Source organism: Solanum verrucosum, unplaced genomic scaffold, assembly GCF_900185275.1.
Source record: "Solanum verrucosum unplaced genomic scaffold, falcon-dt-bn FXZP01000032.1, whole genome shotgun sequence".
NCBI lineage: Eukaryota > Viridiplantae > Streptophyta > Magnoliopsida > Solanales > Solanaceae > Solanum > Solanum verrucosum.
Genome location: NW_026020569.1, coordinates 3,378,479 through 3,394,187, shown reverse-complemented (window position 1 = coordinate 3,394,187; position 15,709 = coordinate 3,378,479). Strand labels below are relative to the sequence as shown.

The window sequence follows — 15,709 nt, the reverse complement described above, 5'->3', positions numbered from 1 at the left end:
TTTGATCGATGATACACATATTTTTATCGCACATTCTATACAAGTTTTATTAAAATTAGTAATACAACATTTGGACATTCGGTTAGTCTTTCCTGTCTCTTTCAGAGTGCATGACATGAATAGCTTTCTAAGTTCTAATTAACATCAACATGTACTAGAGAGCTGAAGTAGTCGTCGTTTTTTCCCCACAATAGTCATCCAACAAAAAATTAGCAAAACACCACTAAGCGCTAGCTCACGTGGAATAAGAAAAAGAGCGTTGAGCACAATTTTTGCATCACCAGAAATTCCTTTTTACTTATTTTCATTTCGATATTAATTAAACTTTCGTTAGTATGCAAAAACGAAATACTATCGTAGTATTAATTATGCAAGATTAAATTTTCTTATACTTTGAACCAAACCACACTAGAGTTTTAAAGGAAAAAGCACAAAGAGAGGATGACTTTTATCAAATTTTAAAATATAATACTAGTTATATGATTAGCTAAGAAGAACAAAGTTTGATTGGGATGGTGGGTTCCCACTTTTTATTAATATATGTAACACATATTCCATGCGCATCACCTTTACAAATTTTTTTCTCTATTCAATCATGCATTTCCCTTGTTAAGCAGCACATCTTTTTTGTTATATGTCCCTTTGCTGATCTGTACGCATCTTTTCTTTGCTTCGAATATAAACTTCTTTTTCCTTAGAGAAATGATTGCCGAGTAATAATTAGTACTAACTACTTATATATGTGGCCTTCTTCCTCTCTTTACTAGTTTTAGTTAGCTTCTCCAATTGTGTAATAAACTTAAAGAGTTAAAAAAAAATATGGGAAGACAACCTTGTTGTGATAGAGTTGGATTGAAGAGAGGTCCATGGACTATAGAAGAAGATCATAAGCTTGTCCATTTTATTCTCAATAACGGCATTCAGTGTTGGCGAACCGTTCCCAAGCTCGCAGGTACTCTATTCTAGTTGTTTTTGTTCTTTTTCATGTGCCGGCCTGATTCTTTTTCTTGGGTCAATTGATAATATGGTAGTGGTGATACTCGAAACCAACATGTCTATTTGTGTGATCGTTTTATCTAAATGCTTAATTTGTTGTAAGAGAGAGTACAATTTTATATGACTATAATAGGGGCCCCTAGACAAAAGATGATCATTGTGAATGTGTGGTGTAGGCTTGCAAAGATGCGGGAAAAGTTGTAGACTGAGATGGATTAATTATCTAAGACCTGATTTGAAAAGGGGCGCGCTATCTGAAGCTGAAGAGGATCAGATTATAGAGCTTCATGCTCGTCTTGGTAACAGGTATTGTAATTTGTTTAACCATCACTGACTTGATTAATTCTGATACTGTTGTATGCAATTGATTTTTTACAGGTGGTCTAAGATAGCATCGTATTTTCCAGGGAGGACAGATAACGAGATCAAAAACCATTGGAACACTCGGATTAAGAAGAGATTACATCTTATGGGAATAGACCCTTTAACTCACCAACCAATTGACAAGGAAAAATACCAACATGAATCAGATGATAAAACAGAGTTGTTGTCAACAATAACAGAGACATATGACAAAAGAAATGAAACAGAGAACTTCATTGAAAATGCTAATGATATTTCACTACCAAACAATATGTTGAGTGAAAATATTAATGAGGAGTTATGGAACAAAAGTTTTAAAACTATGTCGACTTGTTACAGTCCTTCAATTTCTTTGGAAGCTGAAGAATCTATCAATTTCTCAACAACATCAAGTAATGTAGCTGCTGCACCCGCAGAAGAAGAAGATTCTGTACAACAATGGATGGATTCGATTTTCTCATGTGCGATCAATCAGCTAGAAGAGGACCTGTTCCTCTTGAGAAAGTACAACTAATAATTGCGCAACTTTTCTTTTTTCCCTCCCTCTTCTTTGTTTTCTTATTTATAGAATTCTTCTTCAAAAGGAAAAACAAGTACAGGGAGACGAGTTTCCTCTTCGTTACTTTGGCTGTAATTTATTTTTCTTTGTGCTATAGTTTAGTGAAATTTTAATCGTAAGGTCTATAAATTTATTGGCGATGCTTGCTCTAACCGAATGTGTAACATAGTTAAGTCGCTTCTATTAATCGTTCAGGGACGGCATTTGAACTCAATATTCTTGATGTGAAATATGGATTTATATATGAAAATCTTATAGGCTAACTTTATTAAATTTAAATTTTAAATCAACAAATGATCTCATAGTAAATTAATTATTTTATTTTGAGATATGAAAACTTGAATAGAGTTCTACTGATTTTGTATTGTGTATTTTTACCTAATAAGCTCTTCATATAGACCCAAAGTATGAATCACAATATATTTGTAATTGCTATTTTACTATTATCGTTGTTGTTGCATATTGTTGCTGCTACCGCAGATACTACTATGTTTACACATCATTAACTTATGGAAATCAATATTTTCTAATACATAACAGTGTAGTGTTTGCTATACACCAAATAATTTAAGTGATTATCATGCCTAAAATTTCTTTTTATTTCTCATTTACCTATGAACAGTCGAAAGTATGCACACAAAACAATGTAACCTAATTCAGTAAGTAAAAGCTAAAATCACAAAAATAACTGCAACAACAATAGTTGAAGGAAGGATATAACAGAAAATGTAGAAAACAAGTTTCAAGAAGCTACAAAAATAAAAATTATAAAAAGATGAATAAAACTCTTTATATAATGGAAAAGGAAGTACTTGTAATTATTAAATTCTCAAAAGAAAAAGAACTCCCGATATTTTTTCTTCTAAAAAGTTGAGTTAAAAAAAAAAAGATCATTAAAGGCCAGCAGATCCTTTAAAAACTATTTTTAAAAGTGTACAAATATATCTCTGAATTTTTTTGCTTTTCGAACAACTTAAAATTGTGTTTAATATTTGCTCAAATTCACACATAAAATATTAGACTGTCAGATAATCATCATTTAAAAAGATTAATGACTTATTAGGAAAACAAAAAATAGGCACAAATGGGACGATCGGATAAAGTTACACTTTAAAAGCCCTAAAGAGTAGTGGGTCCAGAATTAACAGCCCATCATTGGCAGCCGTGACCCGACCCAATTTGTTGATGTTCGGATCCTCCTCTCAGAGATAGTAGGGAGAAGAAATGAATGTAATCCGGAGAGGTGTTCGAAGCATACACACCGCAGTAGACTCTCCACGCCTCACCAGATTTGCTCTTCAACCTCCTAAATTTGTAAGTGGATTGTTTTTCTTGAAAATTTTCGTTACTTAATATCTAGGTTTACCCATGATGTTGTATGCTTCAAGTTCCTATTTTTGCCTGTAATGTTCTCATTCTGCGGAGTCCTGAATTTATGTATGTTTGTCTTGTAATTATTCAGCACATAACAATATTTAGGAAATCTTTTAAAATAAAGTTTTAGCTTAATCCATGATGTTGGAGGCTTCAAATTTCGACCTTTACCTTCTCATAAAAAAAATTGTATTACAATAGCTTTCTTATTTCCTCTGACTTCTGCTCAACAAGAATTTCATATTGATTCCCATGGTTGCCAACAGTTTAAGAAGAATTGTTGTGGGGAACTGCATTTACTGAATTGGTATTAGCTCATAACCGAACAATCCAATGAATATTTTATTGAACCGTTTCAAAATGTTTATGCAAATGTTAGATTATTTTAACTTGTTGCAATGAATTTACATGTGAATAACTAAATTATTGCTTTCACTCATTCTGGTTCATGTTCAGTTGAGCAACTTCCTCTTCAATACTAGATGTGTTATTTACTATGTAGGGTTGATGGAAATTTATTTGACAATAAAACATGGATAATATTCCATGGTAAACATTCATCTTTCGGGCTTGTCTATGAAAATACTCCATGCTAGTCACTTCGATTGTTTTCTTTATTTTGAGAAGGAACTATTGAGTTGGTTTTGCTGCACCATCATTGATACATAAAGTTTCAAAGGATTGTGTTTGAGGCACCAAGTGAATGCGCACCCTGTTCTAGGGAACTATACAACCTGTACTCCTTTCTTTGATATGTCAATAATGATGTGCACACAGTAGCATTATAAGCTTTAGGTGGCAGTTAGGCAATTTAAATTCGTCTGGACATTTGAGGCCCTAATTGTGTATTCTGTTGAAGGATAAATATTATTGTTTCCTGTTTCAAGTGTGATGTGAATGCCACATTTTCTAAACTGCACACAAGATTCCTAACAATTTTTCACAAAGAAAATTATTTTGCTAGGGGAAGAATTAAACGAAACTCATGAAAATACTTTTGACAATTTGATTGTATTGAACGGAAAAAAGGTTTTAAAGAGCCCACATATAGTTGGAGAAAGGTGATGTTAGAGTGCTTCCTTTCCAAAAAAATTAAATCATGAATCTACTTATAGTCACGTCCCTTTAATGGATTTTGGAGACTGGTTTCATGTATCTCTGGTTGCATCAATCTGGATTCTGCAAAGTGCAAACTTGTTTACTATAGGCTTCCAGCATTGTGAGTTTGACTTGTCTTATCACTTTGTGAATCTTTTCAGGTGGAGGTTGAGTTTGAAAAAGGTAGTCTGTATAAGTTGTCAGCTGAGTATTTGAGAATATACAGCCCTGCTGTTGATAGTAAGATCAGATCGATTTGTGGTGAGAAGGTAACTAGAGGAACACTTTCAGTTTTCTTTTACTGGCAACAGAGTTCCATCATCAAACCGGATTTAATATTGCACTATTTTAATTTTTCCAATTCATGTGCTTGTGTGTTAAGGTCATAACTGGTAGGCGTCATGTCGGAATTATGTCTGCAGAACCTATTGGAAATTATGGAGTGAGGTAATAAGAGTAAACAAGTATTTGTGTCTTAACAATTTAGTCTCACTTTTTGTTATTTCTCATTCTCTTCATATGGTTCAACCTAGGTTATTATTTGATGACTTGCATAAGACTGGTATCTTTACATGGGACTACTTCTACCATCTTGGAAGTAACAAATTCACCCTCATGAGAAATTACGTCAGAACTCTGAAGAAACATGGACTAAGCCGGGATCCACCTAGACGAAGATGACCTTAAGACGTGGCCATGAGAAGGCTGATCCACACTATTTAAGCTGGAAAACATCCTCCCCATATGCTCAGAGTGAAATGGTGACATAAAATTGTACTGTTGCAAATATTTCAAAGACTAGCTCTTGATATGCTATCATATGTTCAGCGGAATTTGTGGTGTGCTATACTCTAGATCTAGAGATTGAACATGCGACACAAAAGAGTTCATTAGTTTCTAAGGAACATTAAGGAGGCTCTTTGTTTGTAATTTTGATTTGGGAAGCATGTTGGTGTTGCAGAACATGCTTGATTAAATGAAAGGAACAGTAAACGTGGCAAGTTCGTTTTTTCTTTCTTTTTTACTTTTGGCATCTTAGAATGTCTTCTTTAATCTGTATCAGAAAAAAGAGGAATCATGATAGAGATTGAACGTGGTTTTTTGGTACTCGTTCCTTCTATTTTGGAGTGAAAATTCCACAAAAATTATCCATATTCCAGTGATATTACTAAACAATTAGCACTAGGTAGTATTAACACTATTCGTATAGTTTCTTGTTCTTTGATCTCGGTTTACACTGGTTTTCTATGTGCTCTGGTTATTTGCATTATTTTGTTTTTGCTGTTGTTCCTTCTCTTGTTTGTCAGCGTTACACTCTCCCTTTCACATATATGCATCCCCTTTTCTACCTGTTTGGCAGTTTATTTAAGTTGATGGTCTACTGGAAATGCCTCTCTATCTCTAAGAAATAGGGGTAAGGTTTGGGTACACTCTACCCTCCCCAAACCCCACTTGTGAGATTACATAGAATGTATTGTATTACTAAACAATCTTTCTTTGTTGGTTTATCAATCTTATAACTCTGTTTGTGTTGGTTTGCTCTCATTGTTGATTGTCAGTCTCAAGCTCGGATAAAGGGAGGAAGATTGTAGTAGACTGACATTTTATGGTGAATCTTTTCGATACAAAATATGTTTGAAATCTACAAATGAGCGGTTTATTACCATCTTCTCGATTCAAATACGAGGATATGTTTGAACGTATGATAACATTATTAGCTGAAAAAGCCCTTTTCATGTACTGTCTCAATCGATAGCAGACGCATGATTTGTAAAGTAGGGTCGTATTTGAATTGAAAATGATCAGTCTATAATAAACTTTCGTATTTAATTTGTTGATTTTAATGATATTGTTTATTGATTTGTTATACAAAAATATTCATATAGTTACAATAGCATTTGTCAAAGCACATAATTAGAGTGTTGTTAGCTGATTAAGATATATATAGCTTCTTGGTATGGCTCTTCATGTGTGCTTATTTCCTAAAGTGAAACAGCTACTTCAGTTTTACTTGAAAAAATTGATGTTTTAACAACTAGTAGTTCAACAATCTGTAGCATCTTACATTGCAACAATCTGTTGCTTCAAACAAACATGTATTTCTCCTAAAAATGAAAACGATACAGCAATGACATCTCTAAAATTATAATCAAGATTGTGAATAATAACTTTGTAATTTTGTAGAATCAGATCACATTATTATGAGTTAAATTTTCGTGGAAGACTGGAATTACTGCTCTTTAATTAGTAGGACGTCAAATTCATTTCATTATTTATTTATTTTCTATAATAAAAAAAATGTGGTCCCACCATATGGTATGGTCTACAAATTAAGCAAAATATACGTAGGATATACCAAACTTTGACTTCTCAAAATTTGTAATTCATCCGTTTGATTTCACGCAACACCTTTTGTATTATTTTAGTATGTTTTGAGAAAAAATAAATTAATTTTGTATCCAAATATTTTTTCTCTTAACTAACAAAACTTGTTACAACCACATTCAATACAGAAAAAAAAATCATTAGGAGAAATGTGGAACTTTTGATATTTCGATAAATATTTAAATAGGTTAAGCAATACGAATATTAAAATTCGAACGTTACTAGGGTTAAGTTCAAATAATGTGGGCCCATTCTGGAGATGAAAAAGACAACGTTTCACTTGGCCGAAGTCTAAAGAAACTTCAGAAATCGAAGCACTTGGCCTAAATTTAAAAAAATGACACCTTTAGCTTCTTCTTACTCTATGAGTGGCCTTTCTTCAAACAACGTGTATCGCTTTTTTTACATTTGAATTTCAAATTTAAATGCTGAGATCCAAAAACAGAGAGACAGATAAGAGAGATTACATGCCATAAAAAATCATTTTAAGTAACGGCACAATAATTATTCTGTTGATTTTTTCAGGTTCCATTCTTGTTATTTTCTAGCCACACTGATGATGGAAGACTCAGCTTGTCTTATACATGCTTTCTCTTATGCTTCTGCTATACCCAATGAAATAAAACAGGTATAAATAAAAACTCCACTGTTTTATTTTTCAAGATTCTTCTCCTTTCTTGCTGATTTTTTGGGATGGAATTGAGTATACAGGGGAACCCTGTGCATGCACTTGGGGAGTCAATTTCTTTTGGGAGATTTGTGTCTGAGTCATTGGATTGGGAAAAATGGTCAACTTTTTCTCATAAAAGATATGTAGAGGAGGCTGAGAGGTATGCTAAGCCAGGTTCTGTTGCCCAGAAAAAAGCTTTCTTTGAAGCCCATTACAAGAAAATTGCTGCCCAAAAGGCTGCAGCTTTGCTTGAACAAGCCAATCAAGAAAACCCCAATTCTGAAATCACCAAGAATTCAGCCCCTGATTCTACTTCACTTGTAAAACCCCGTGTAGAAGCTAATCAAGAAGAGGTTCATGAGAACCCTGATGCTGTAACAACAGATTCCATGGTTAAGGATGCAGTTTCAGTTGCTGAAGGAGTTGCTGATGCGGAGGAGAGAGAGAGTGAGTCCCCAGTGGAGGGTCCTGGTACTCCTGAAGCTACAGAGAAAGAACCATCAAACCAAATTGAGAATGGTGAAACCCAAGAAACAGTTTCAGGTTCTGAGATTAGTGAAACATCTCATACTGAGAAGCCTTTGCTGAAGATTAAGGTAAATATGTGTTCTTTACACTACTTTGGCCTAAATTTTAACTTCTTTAATCATACCAATAGTTTAAGAAACTCTGGCGTTATGAAAGTATATTAGTCTTTATGAGATGATTTATATAGATGACCCCAATTAGTTTGTGATGAAGGCCTAATTGATTGATTGAATCATATAAACAACAACATATCCAGTGTAATCCATAAAGTGGGGTTTGGGGAGGTCCCCTACCTCAGAGGTTGAGATGTTGTTTCCTATAAACAGACCAAGGCAGTCCATTGTATTGATTGATCCATATACTAATCTCTAATGCTATATGGAACTGATTTATCCCATTTGATTCAGCAGAGCTCCAGCTCTAAACTTGAGGATGATGCTGCATCGGTGACAAGCAAGAAAAAATCTGCTTTTTCTTCATTCAAATCAGCAGTCTACTCCAAAAAATCAAAATTTCCATTTTCGCCTTCTAGGCATATCATTCCTCTTGATGTCGATAAAGAGAACAATTTTACACCAATCACAACAAATTCTAACTTGGACTTGATGAATGAAGTGAGATCAACCCCAAAATCTTTGAGCAAGTTGATCAACTTTACTCCTGCCAAAGAGGCACACAAGATACCTCCTCCACCTCCCTTCCTCAAGAAGGAAAGTTCAAAGGTTGCTCCCACTACTAGCAAGGCATCTAAGCAGTGTGCAACTCCTCTTAAGACTCCTATGGTAACTTTCCTCCCCTTGTTTGAACTCCTTTTTCTAAATGCTAATACTTGTAATAGTCTTTCTTGGTGTGCCTAATGTTTGCTTCACTTTTCACCTGCAGGCAACATCAAATGGTGCATCAAACCGTCCCATGACAACACCATCTTCAGAAAGCAGAAGGTATATTTCCCTATATTGTCTAATTAGAACTGTTGGCAAGCATTTCATTGATTCCATTGACACATGGTTCTTTAGTTTTCCCACCTTTCCTGCTCCAATTCTTGTATCTTCCTATTTACAGGATTAAAACACCGATTCATCCCTCAGCTTCAGGAAGTAGAACAGCGGGGCCTAAATGGAACATTTTGTCTTCTGTGTAAGTGCCTATTACATGATGACCCTAGATTCAATAAGAGTAGCATAATCATTTGTGCATTTAAATGAATAGTAGTAGAACGTTTTTCGCTTTACGTGTAAAAACTGCTGGTTGAAGGTTCAAGCTAAGTGTAAGCAGGCTCTCGTAACTCAAAATAAGTATATTTTAGTGGATACAGTTTGAGCACTTCTCCAGGACCAGGAAACTTTTTAAAGAGAATCTGAGAGACAATTGTTTCTACTTGAATTTAGTTATCTTCCCACACACATAAGTATATTGGTGTGTGATGTGTCAAACTATCATGAACCAGGACAGTGATAATCTTCTTTCTGCAAGTATTTGGTTATAGAGTATATAATTGTGTCATTGGATATCGCTTACCTTTGGTGTTCCCTGTTCAGTTCCAAGTCTTTCACAGCCTACCGAAACAAATTACAATCACCAACTTTATCCACTCCTTTTTCTTTGAGGACAGAAGAAAGAGCTGCACGAAGGAAACAGGCAAGTGTATATATTAAATACTATGGACTATCTTCTTTGCATTATTAAAACTATTTTCACTCATATCTTGTACTTCTGCAAATACTTTCAGAAGCTTGAAGAAAAATTCAATGCCAAGGAGGAAAAGAAAGTTCAACAACAAACCACATTAAAGGTTCAATTCCTAATGCAAAACTCCGGCTTGTTGAATGTTTCTGTTTACCATGAATTCTGCACCACCTACTTTGAAAAGAAGGAAAACAAAGAAAAGTAGTGTGTGAACTTTGAGGTTTTTCCACCACTGAACATTAGGGTAGAAACAGTACATAGCAATATATGCTTTTGCTCTTTCCACTAGTAATCAATTCTTCTTTTTGTCCATATTTTTTTTTTCATATGATTTCTACTAATCACAAGGTAGCAGCTCTATATCATATTAAAAGATTTAAAAGTTTCTAACATGTGGTATTATGTAATATTTCCCTAAAATGTATGCAAATGCTTTGCACTATCTTCTGTAATATTATCCTAATATATATGCACATTTAGTATTCTTGGGCCTCTAGAGTAGTTTTCCTTACCATAATTTTTAGCATTTGAGTTGCATCTTAAATTGCAAATTCGTAACAACAAACTCTTACTTGCAGGAGAAAGCAGGAACGGAACTTAGGAAACTTGGACAAAGCTTTTGCTTCAAAGCTCGTCCCCTGCCTGATTTCTACAAGGAAACAGAAACAGCAAAAGATCATGCAAAAAAGGTACCACGACAATTGTATTATATCTTCATTATTCAGATATTCCTAAAAACTTCTTTGTCAAAATGCATCCTATCTTGTTCAATGTTGATTATGATCAACATTTTTCTTCTGCAAACAAAATCCTACTACAATATTTTATATATATATATATATATGTGTACCTTAGTGCTCCTATCTATGCTCTCCCTTCTCCTGCAGTGGTTCATATGGTAAATTTAATTTGGTGCAGATCCCAGTAACACAAGCTCAAGTGCCCCCCAAACGTGGAAGGATGCCATATCCCAGCAGCAAGCAAGGCTTAATCTCGAAGCCATTCTTCATCTTTGATGAAGAATGACTCTTGCAAGAATCCAAGAAAGAAGACTAGTTGAAAAAAACTAACAAATCTTCGCTCCTTGCAAAGAGTAGAGTGTCTTATTAGAATGTGTTTCAATTGGGCATTTCTTGCAATAGAATGTTTTGGAGGTGTATGAATGTGTCTTTCCTTAATATGATTTAAGAAGAAGCAACTCCAAAATCTTGTATAAAAGCTATCTAGAGGTAGAAATATTTAAACCTTGGAGTGACCACAATTATTACCATTTATAAAACGTGAAGTTGTTATTTCTACCAGCTTAGGTTATGTGTTTAATTTTCTCAGCTCATTTTGCAAAGCAACCTTTAAATATCTTGTCCTTATAAGAACATTCATTACCTTTGCAGCTAAAAAAAATTAACTGTAAAGCTCAATGATTTTTCCTCATCTTATGGAGCACTATAAGGAATCTTGTAATATTGAGAATTCTTATCGATAAACTGTAAGGTTTGGTCGTACTTTGGTTGCTTGTACAGCCACTAATTGAGGACAACACAGAAACGCAATGTGCAATCTGTGACAAAGCAATGAGTCGGTTGTGCGGTGCATCTTTTAGGATAACAATAAAAATGTTGTCGTCGACAATCATTTTCTTATACGACACTATCATCTTTAATTTGTTGACATAAAACAATTACAAAGATGCTTTATATATATAATTAAAATAAGAAAAAATAGTAAGCACCTCAAGCATCAAAATTGTAATTTTTTCAAACAGTAAGGGTGAATGCATGTGACAAAAAACTGCAAATTACCACACACACGAATGCCATCTGAATGTTGCAATTTATTTGACAGTAAATACAATTACAGAAATGTAACATTTTTTGTTCAGCAACAGGTTAATACAAATACAATTAGAAGGAACCAAATTATATTCCTTCCACAACACACCAATCTTCATCTTCTTCAACATTTTCCCACACAAATCCCACTTCACAGAAACTCATTTTTTCTTCATCAGTCTCCTCAATCTCAACGCCGATCGCCGGAGACCAATCGGAGTCAACTACCAATTCCTGATCTCCGTAACCTTCATCGGCGGCATCATAGTAAATATCATGATCATCATGATCCATGTAATAAGAACAATCGCTATCCAAATGATCCAAAATCCCAGTAGCTGAAAATCCAGAAAAATTCAACCCGGGCATAGCATCAACAACTCTCCAAGTAACCAACGAAACGACGTCGCCGCATCCCTTTATCTTTTGTGTGCCCTTAGTCTTGTCTTTGGATTTCCCAGCTGGATGAATATGGCAGCTGGTGCACCTAGGTCTACCGCACTTGCCGGTGAACTTGGAATGGTTACTGGGCTTAGTTGGGACCTTTGCGAAAAGCCCAGCGGTTGGTAGTGAATTGGACTTGTTCATGTACCTGGGCTCGGGTCTTGGGTTCCATGGAGAGGGTAAAATTGGGTAAGTACGGACCATACCGTGTTGGCGACCTTCTCTCCTCATTTTTTTCGACAAGTTGAAGAGAATGAATCTTTTTTTCTCTACAAGGATAAAAAAAGAACGATTTGGAAGATGAAAGAGTGAATTGGTTTTGGAATTGGTAAGGGAACCTATTTATATATATATAGTCTCTGTGTGTGTGTTTTGGAGGTGGAAGAGGTGGGAAAACTTGGGAAGCAAGGTGTTTTAATTAGTCAACTGAGGACATGTTCTTTTCTCTTTTTGGGTGAGTGTCCTCCAAGCCTATGTTAACACAATTTGTCAACAACCCATAGCCACATTGTAAATTATTTGGGGTTCGAAATTCATCTAGAAATATTTTAGATTTGTGTGATAAAAAAAAATCACCAAAAGAAATACCACTCATAACTAAAGAAATATTTTTGTTTTCAAAATTTAAATACGAGATTTTTGGGTAGAATAGAGGTACATAACGTAAGAAATCTTTTATTATTTCAACACACTTCTTAGTGATAACTTATATATGATAATGAAGTATGTGGATAAAAAGTTTGAAATTAATTTAGGGCCCGTTTGGCCATGCGATATGATATCATGATATGAAATCATGATATGGTATCATGATATGGAATCATGAGATGAAATTGAAGGTTTGTTTGGACATGCGATATGAAATTTTTGTGTTGTATATTTTCTCATAAACATAAAAATCTCATAAGTTGTAAAACTATTAAAATAGCCCCAATTGTTTATTCAATCTTATCAAATAAACAAAAATTATAAAATCGCATAATAAATTATTACAAAGTTATTTGTTCTTCAGTTAAATAATTGTTTCATCTAACTTTAATTTAATTAAAAAAAATTGAACATAAATTGTACTTGATATGTTCATATCTCTCAACTACTCTTACAAATAACCTATAAAGTAGAAAAAAAACATACATTAGTGAGTAAATATTAACTTAGAAGTTAAATGCACTAAGATAAAAATTAACAAACATCACTAACTTCTAACTATTTACAAGAAAAATCAATAGTTAAATATTATTGAACAATGAAATTTTAAAAAGTTACCACAAGTTTGAGTCAAAAACACTTCTAATAAAATTTAATCAAAAAAATTATAACTAGTCCACTTGACTAAATATTAATAACTAATTGATCAAATTTTCCTAAGTCCTCAATCAATTGGACTTGATATCCTTTAGTCATGTGAACGAACATTTTGCAAATACTAAGATTAAGAAAGTGCGGCACCGCCAAGACGTTTTTTTTTATTATGAAAAATCAAAAAAGTATTACTCCCTTTGTTCTCATTTATATTCACCAAATGAATTTCTACTTTATCATTTATATTCACCAAATTTAAAGTGATAATAAATTTTATATTGGTGAGAATAATAAATTTTAAAAAGTAATGATGTGATTATAAATTTTATTTACATATGAAACAAATGGTTAGTAGATATAAATGTGGGGTTGTTTTAACAAAATATAAACTCATGGATCAATTATTGTATTAAAATATCTCAAATCATGATATGAAATCACATGGTGATTCCATATCATGGTTTTTGGAGAATATGATATCACCTCTCATGATATGGAATCACGAGATGAAATCAGCGTAAAATCGCATGTCCAAACGCTGATTTCATCTCACGACATCATATCGTGATATGATATCGCATGGCCAAACGCCTACTTAGAGAGAATAGTGAGCACCAACTACTTTTTGTAACAATATATGTTGACTTAGTGGGCATATTTTACTTTAATTTTGAACTTTATGTAGAGGTAAGTTCAAAACTTAAAATTGAAAACTCAAAATACATTCATAATTAAGTTTGGCTACAAAGATTATATTTCTGACTTTTCATCAATCGGTCATTTTCATTTCTCTCATAACATGGATTTTCATATAATCAATAAATTATATTAAATATGTACTCTCATAATATTATCTATCTATTGAAAAATAAATAATTTTAATTATTCAATGTTCTAATTTGGAGATGACATCTTAAACATTGAAATATGCACTAAAACAATCCTTAAAATCGATCCATATATACTTGTTCATCTTTCAGGTTTGCAAGGAACGATTGTTGAATTCACAAGGAAGAAGAGAGTTTGGAATGTTAGATTCACCTTTCATCCTCTTATTTTTCGCCCGCCGACTGCCCTTTTGCTATCCATGCAAGTCCAAATGAATTAATCAAGCAGAAACCATCAAAATTGAATTTCCTTTTTCCTTTCTCCATGTTTTAGATTATGCCTATAGCTAAAGTATTTGACCCATCCACCAAGCTGATATTATCTCATCTATATATAGTTAATGAAGTTCGTAATCATTTTTTCCTTAAAAGTAAAATACTTTCTAGAAACGTGATAGGAAATTATTCAAAACAAGTTAATGACATCTCAAAAGAAAGGTTTCGTCATCAAATTAGCAGACAAGATAAAGTTTATATTTTCTCCAATATCCCAAAGTATTCTATAAGTTCGATTTATCATGAAGCTATGTTAAGACTAATATTACTATCAATAACCAACATCCAGAAATCAAATACGCAAACAAACATGACAATCAACTGTTGTCTGCTTCAACAATTCACTTCTCACTCGTTTGTATAAGAAATAAATGTATTCAAATTTGAAGTGAGTTACTTATATTGTCACATATAGGAAATTATACTCTATAATACATACAATTATATGTTAATACAGGTTAAGTTATAACAAGGTGTGAATAGAAAATTGAAAAATGTGGGGAGCCAAGTGGAGGAAAAATGAAGTCATTTCTCTTGGTAGAAGAAAGAAAAAGTTATCTTTATATTAGGAAACATTTTCTTTAACTCTTAAAGGGTTAAGTAAAAGATACTCATTCTCGCCGTTTTCTTTCATATTTTATTGTTTATCTTTAGTTTCATAACAAACATCTATTCAACATATTTATTTATCTCGAAAAGATTCTTTGAAGTTAATAAAATGTTAGTTATTTTTTATTGTACAATATGTTGGATTTTGTTGTCAAAATTGTTATTGATAGATATGAAAATTTAACTAATTTATTTTCAAAGTTCATAAATATTAGGTAAAGTTCTAATATCACAAACTTTGAAAAATTTAACTAAAACTTTAATAATATATAGATTTTTCTATTATCTAGTGTTACAGCTGTTGACACCCAATTTTAGGCGTTCACAATGTATATTAATCATCGAGCCTCTTCAATTACAAACGATTTGCAGTAATTAATTTTATAAAATTTAAAATATTTCCCAGTTCATTTTTAAAGTGATTTTGTCATTTTTAATAACTTTAATAATTTTAATAATAAACATGTATATATTTTAATTATTATGTATATAATTATTTCATTTTATGAATATTCGAAAATCATCTCAAAAGATTTTATTTTAGTTAAATATTTTATTTAATTAGTTTAGTCTAAATTATGGTTTTAATTTTAAATTAATTAGTTTGTAATTAAATTAATTATTATATTTCGTTAAGATTAAGAAGCTGGTTGATTAATTATATTAATTCGTCTTACTTATTTATTAGTCGAGTTTGCTAAGT

General features: G+C 32.8%; 4 protein-coding genes across 5 annotated transcripts; 3 read left to right on the top strand and 1 right to left on the bottom strand.

The window, feature by feature from the left end:
* Positions 1-765: 765 nt before the first annotated feature.
* On the top strand, positions 766-2,025 carry LOC125811089 (myb-related protein 315-like). Its single transcript, XM_049490582.1, has 3 exons — positions 766-952; positions 1,173-1,302; positions 1,375-2,025. Exons 1-3 carry the CDS (start codon positions 820-822, stop codon positions 1,871-1,873), a joined length of 762 nt encoding a protein of 253 aa, XP_049346539.1. The 5' UTR covers positions 766-819; the 3' UTR covers positions 1,874-2,025.
* Positions 2,026-3,138: 1,113 nt separating this feature from the next.
* Positions 3,139-5,072, top strand: LOC125810940 (uncharacterized). Its single transcript, XM_049490446.1, has 4 exons — positions 3,139-3,232; positions 4,552-4,659; positions 4,773-4,837; positions 4,924-5,072. Exons 1-4 carry the CDS (start codon positions 3,143-3,145, stop codon positions 5,069-5,071), a joined length of 411 nt encoding a protein of 136 aa, XP_049346403.1. The 5' UTR covers positions 3,139-3,142; the 3' UTR covers position 5,072.
* A 2,042-nt stretch (positions 5,073-7,114) lies between these two features.
* Positions 7,115-10,941, top strand: LOC125811128 (protein WVD2-like 7). Of its 2 annotated transcripts, none has more exons than XM_049490622.1 (9): positions 7,115-7,403; positions 7,487-8,041; positions 8,381-8,755; positions 8,856-8,914; positions 9,036-9,110; positions 9,512-9,611; positions 9,703-9,765; positions 10,238-10,348; positions 10,578-10,935. In XM_049490622.1, the coding sequence occupies exons 1-9, from the start codon at positions 7,332-7,334 to the stop codon at positions 10,683-10,685; spliced, it is 1,518 nt and encodes a 505-aa protein (XP_049346579.1). In that variant the 5' UTR covers positions 7,115-7,331; the 3' UTR covers positions 10,686-10,935. The 2 variants fall into 2 exon arrangements, with proteins under 2 accessions (XP_049346579.1, XP_049346580.1); XM_049490623.1 differs by having other exon boundaries at positions 7,117-7,403; positions 8,384-8,755; positions 10,578-10,941.
* A 532-nt stretch (positions 10,942-11,473) lies between these two features.
* LOC125810931 (uncharacterized) lies at positions 11,474-12,170 on the bottom strand. Its single transcript, XM_049490434.1, has one exon. It carries the CDS (start codon positions 12,161-12,163, stop codon positions 11,576-11,578), a length of 588 nt encoding a protein of 195 aa, XP_049346391.1. The 5' UTR covers positions 12,164-12,170; the 3' UTR covers positions 11,474-11,575.
* Positions 12,171-15,709: the final 3,539 nt, after the last annotated feature.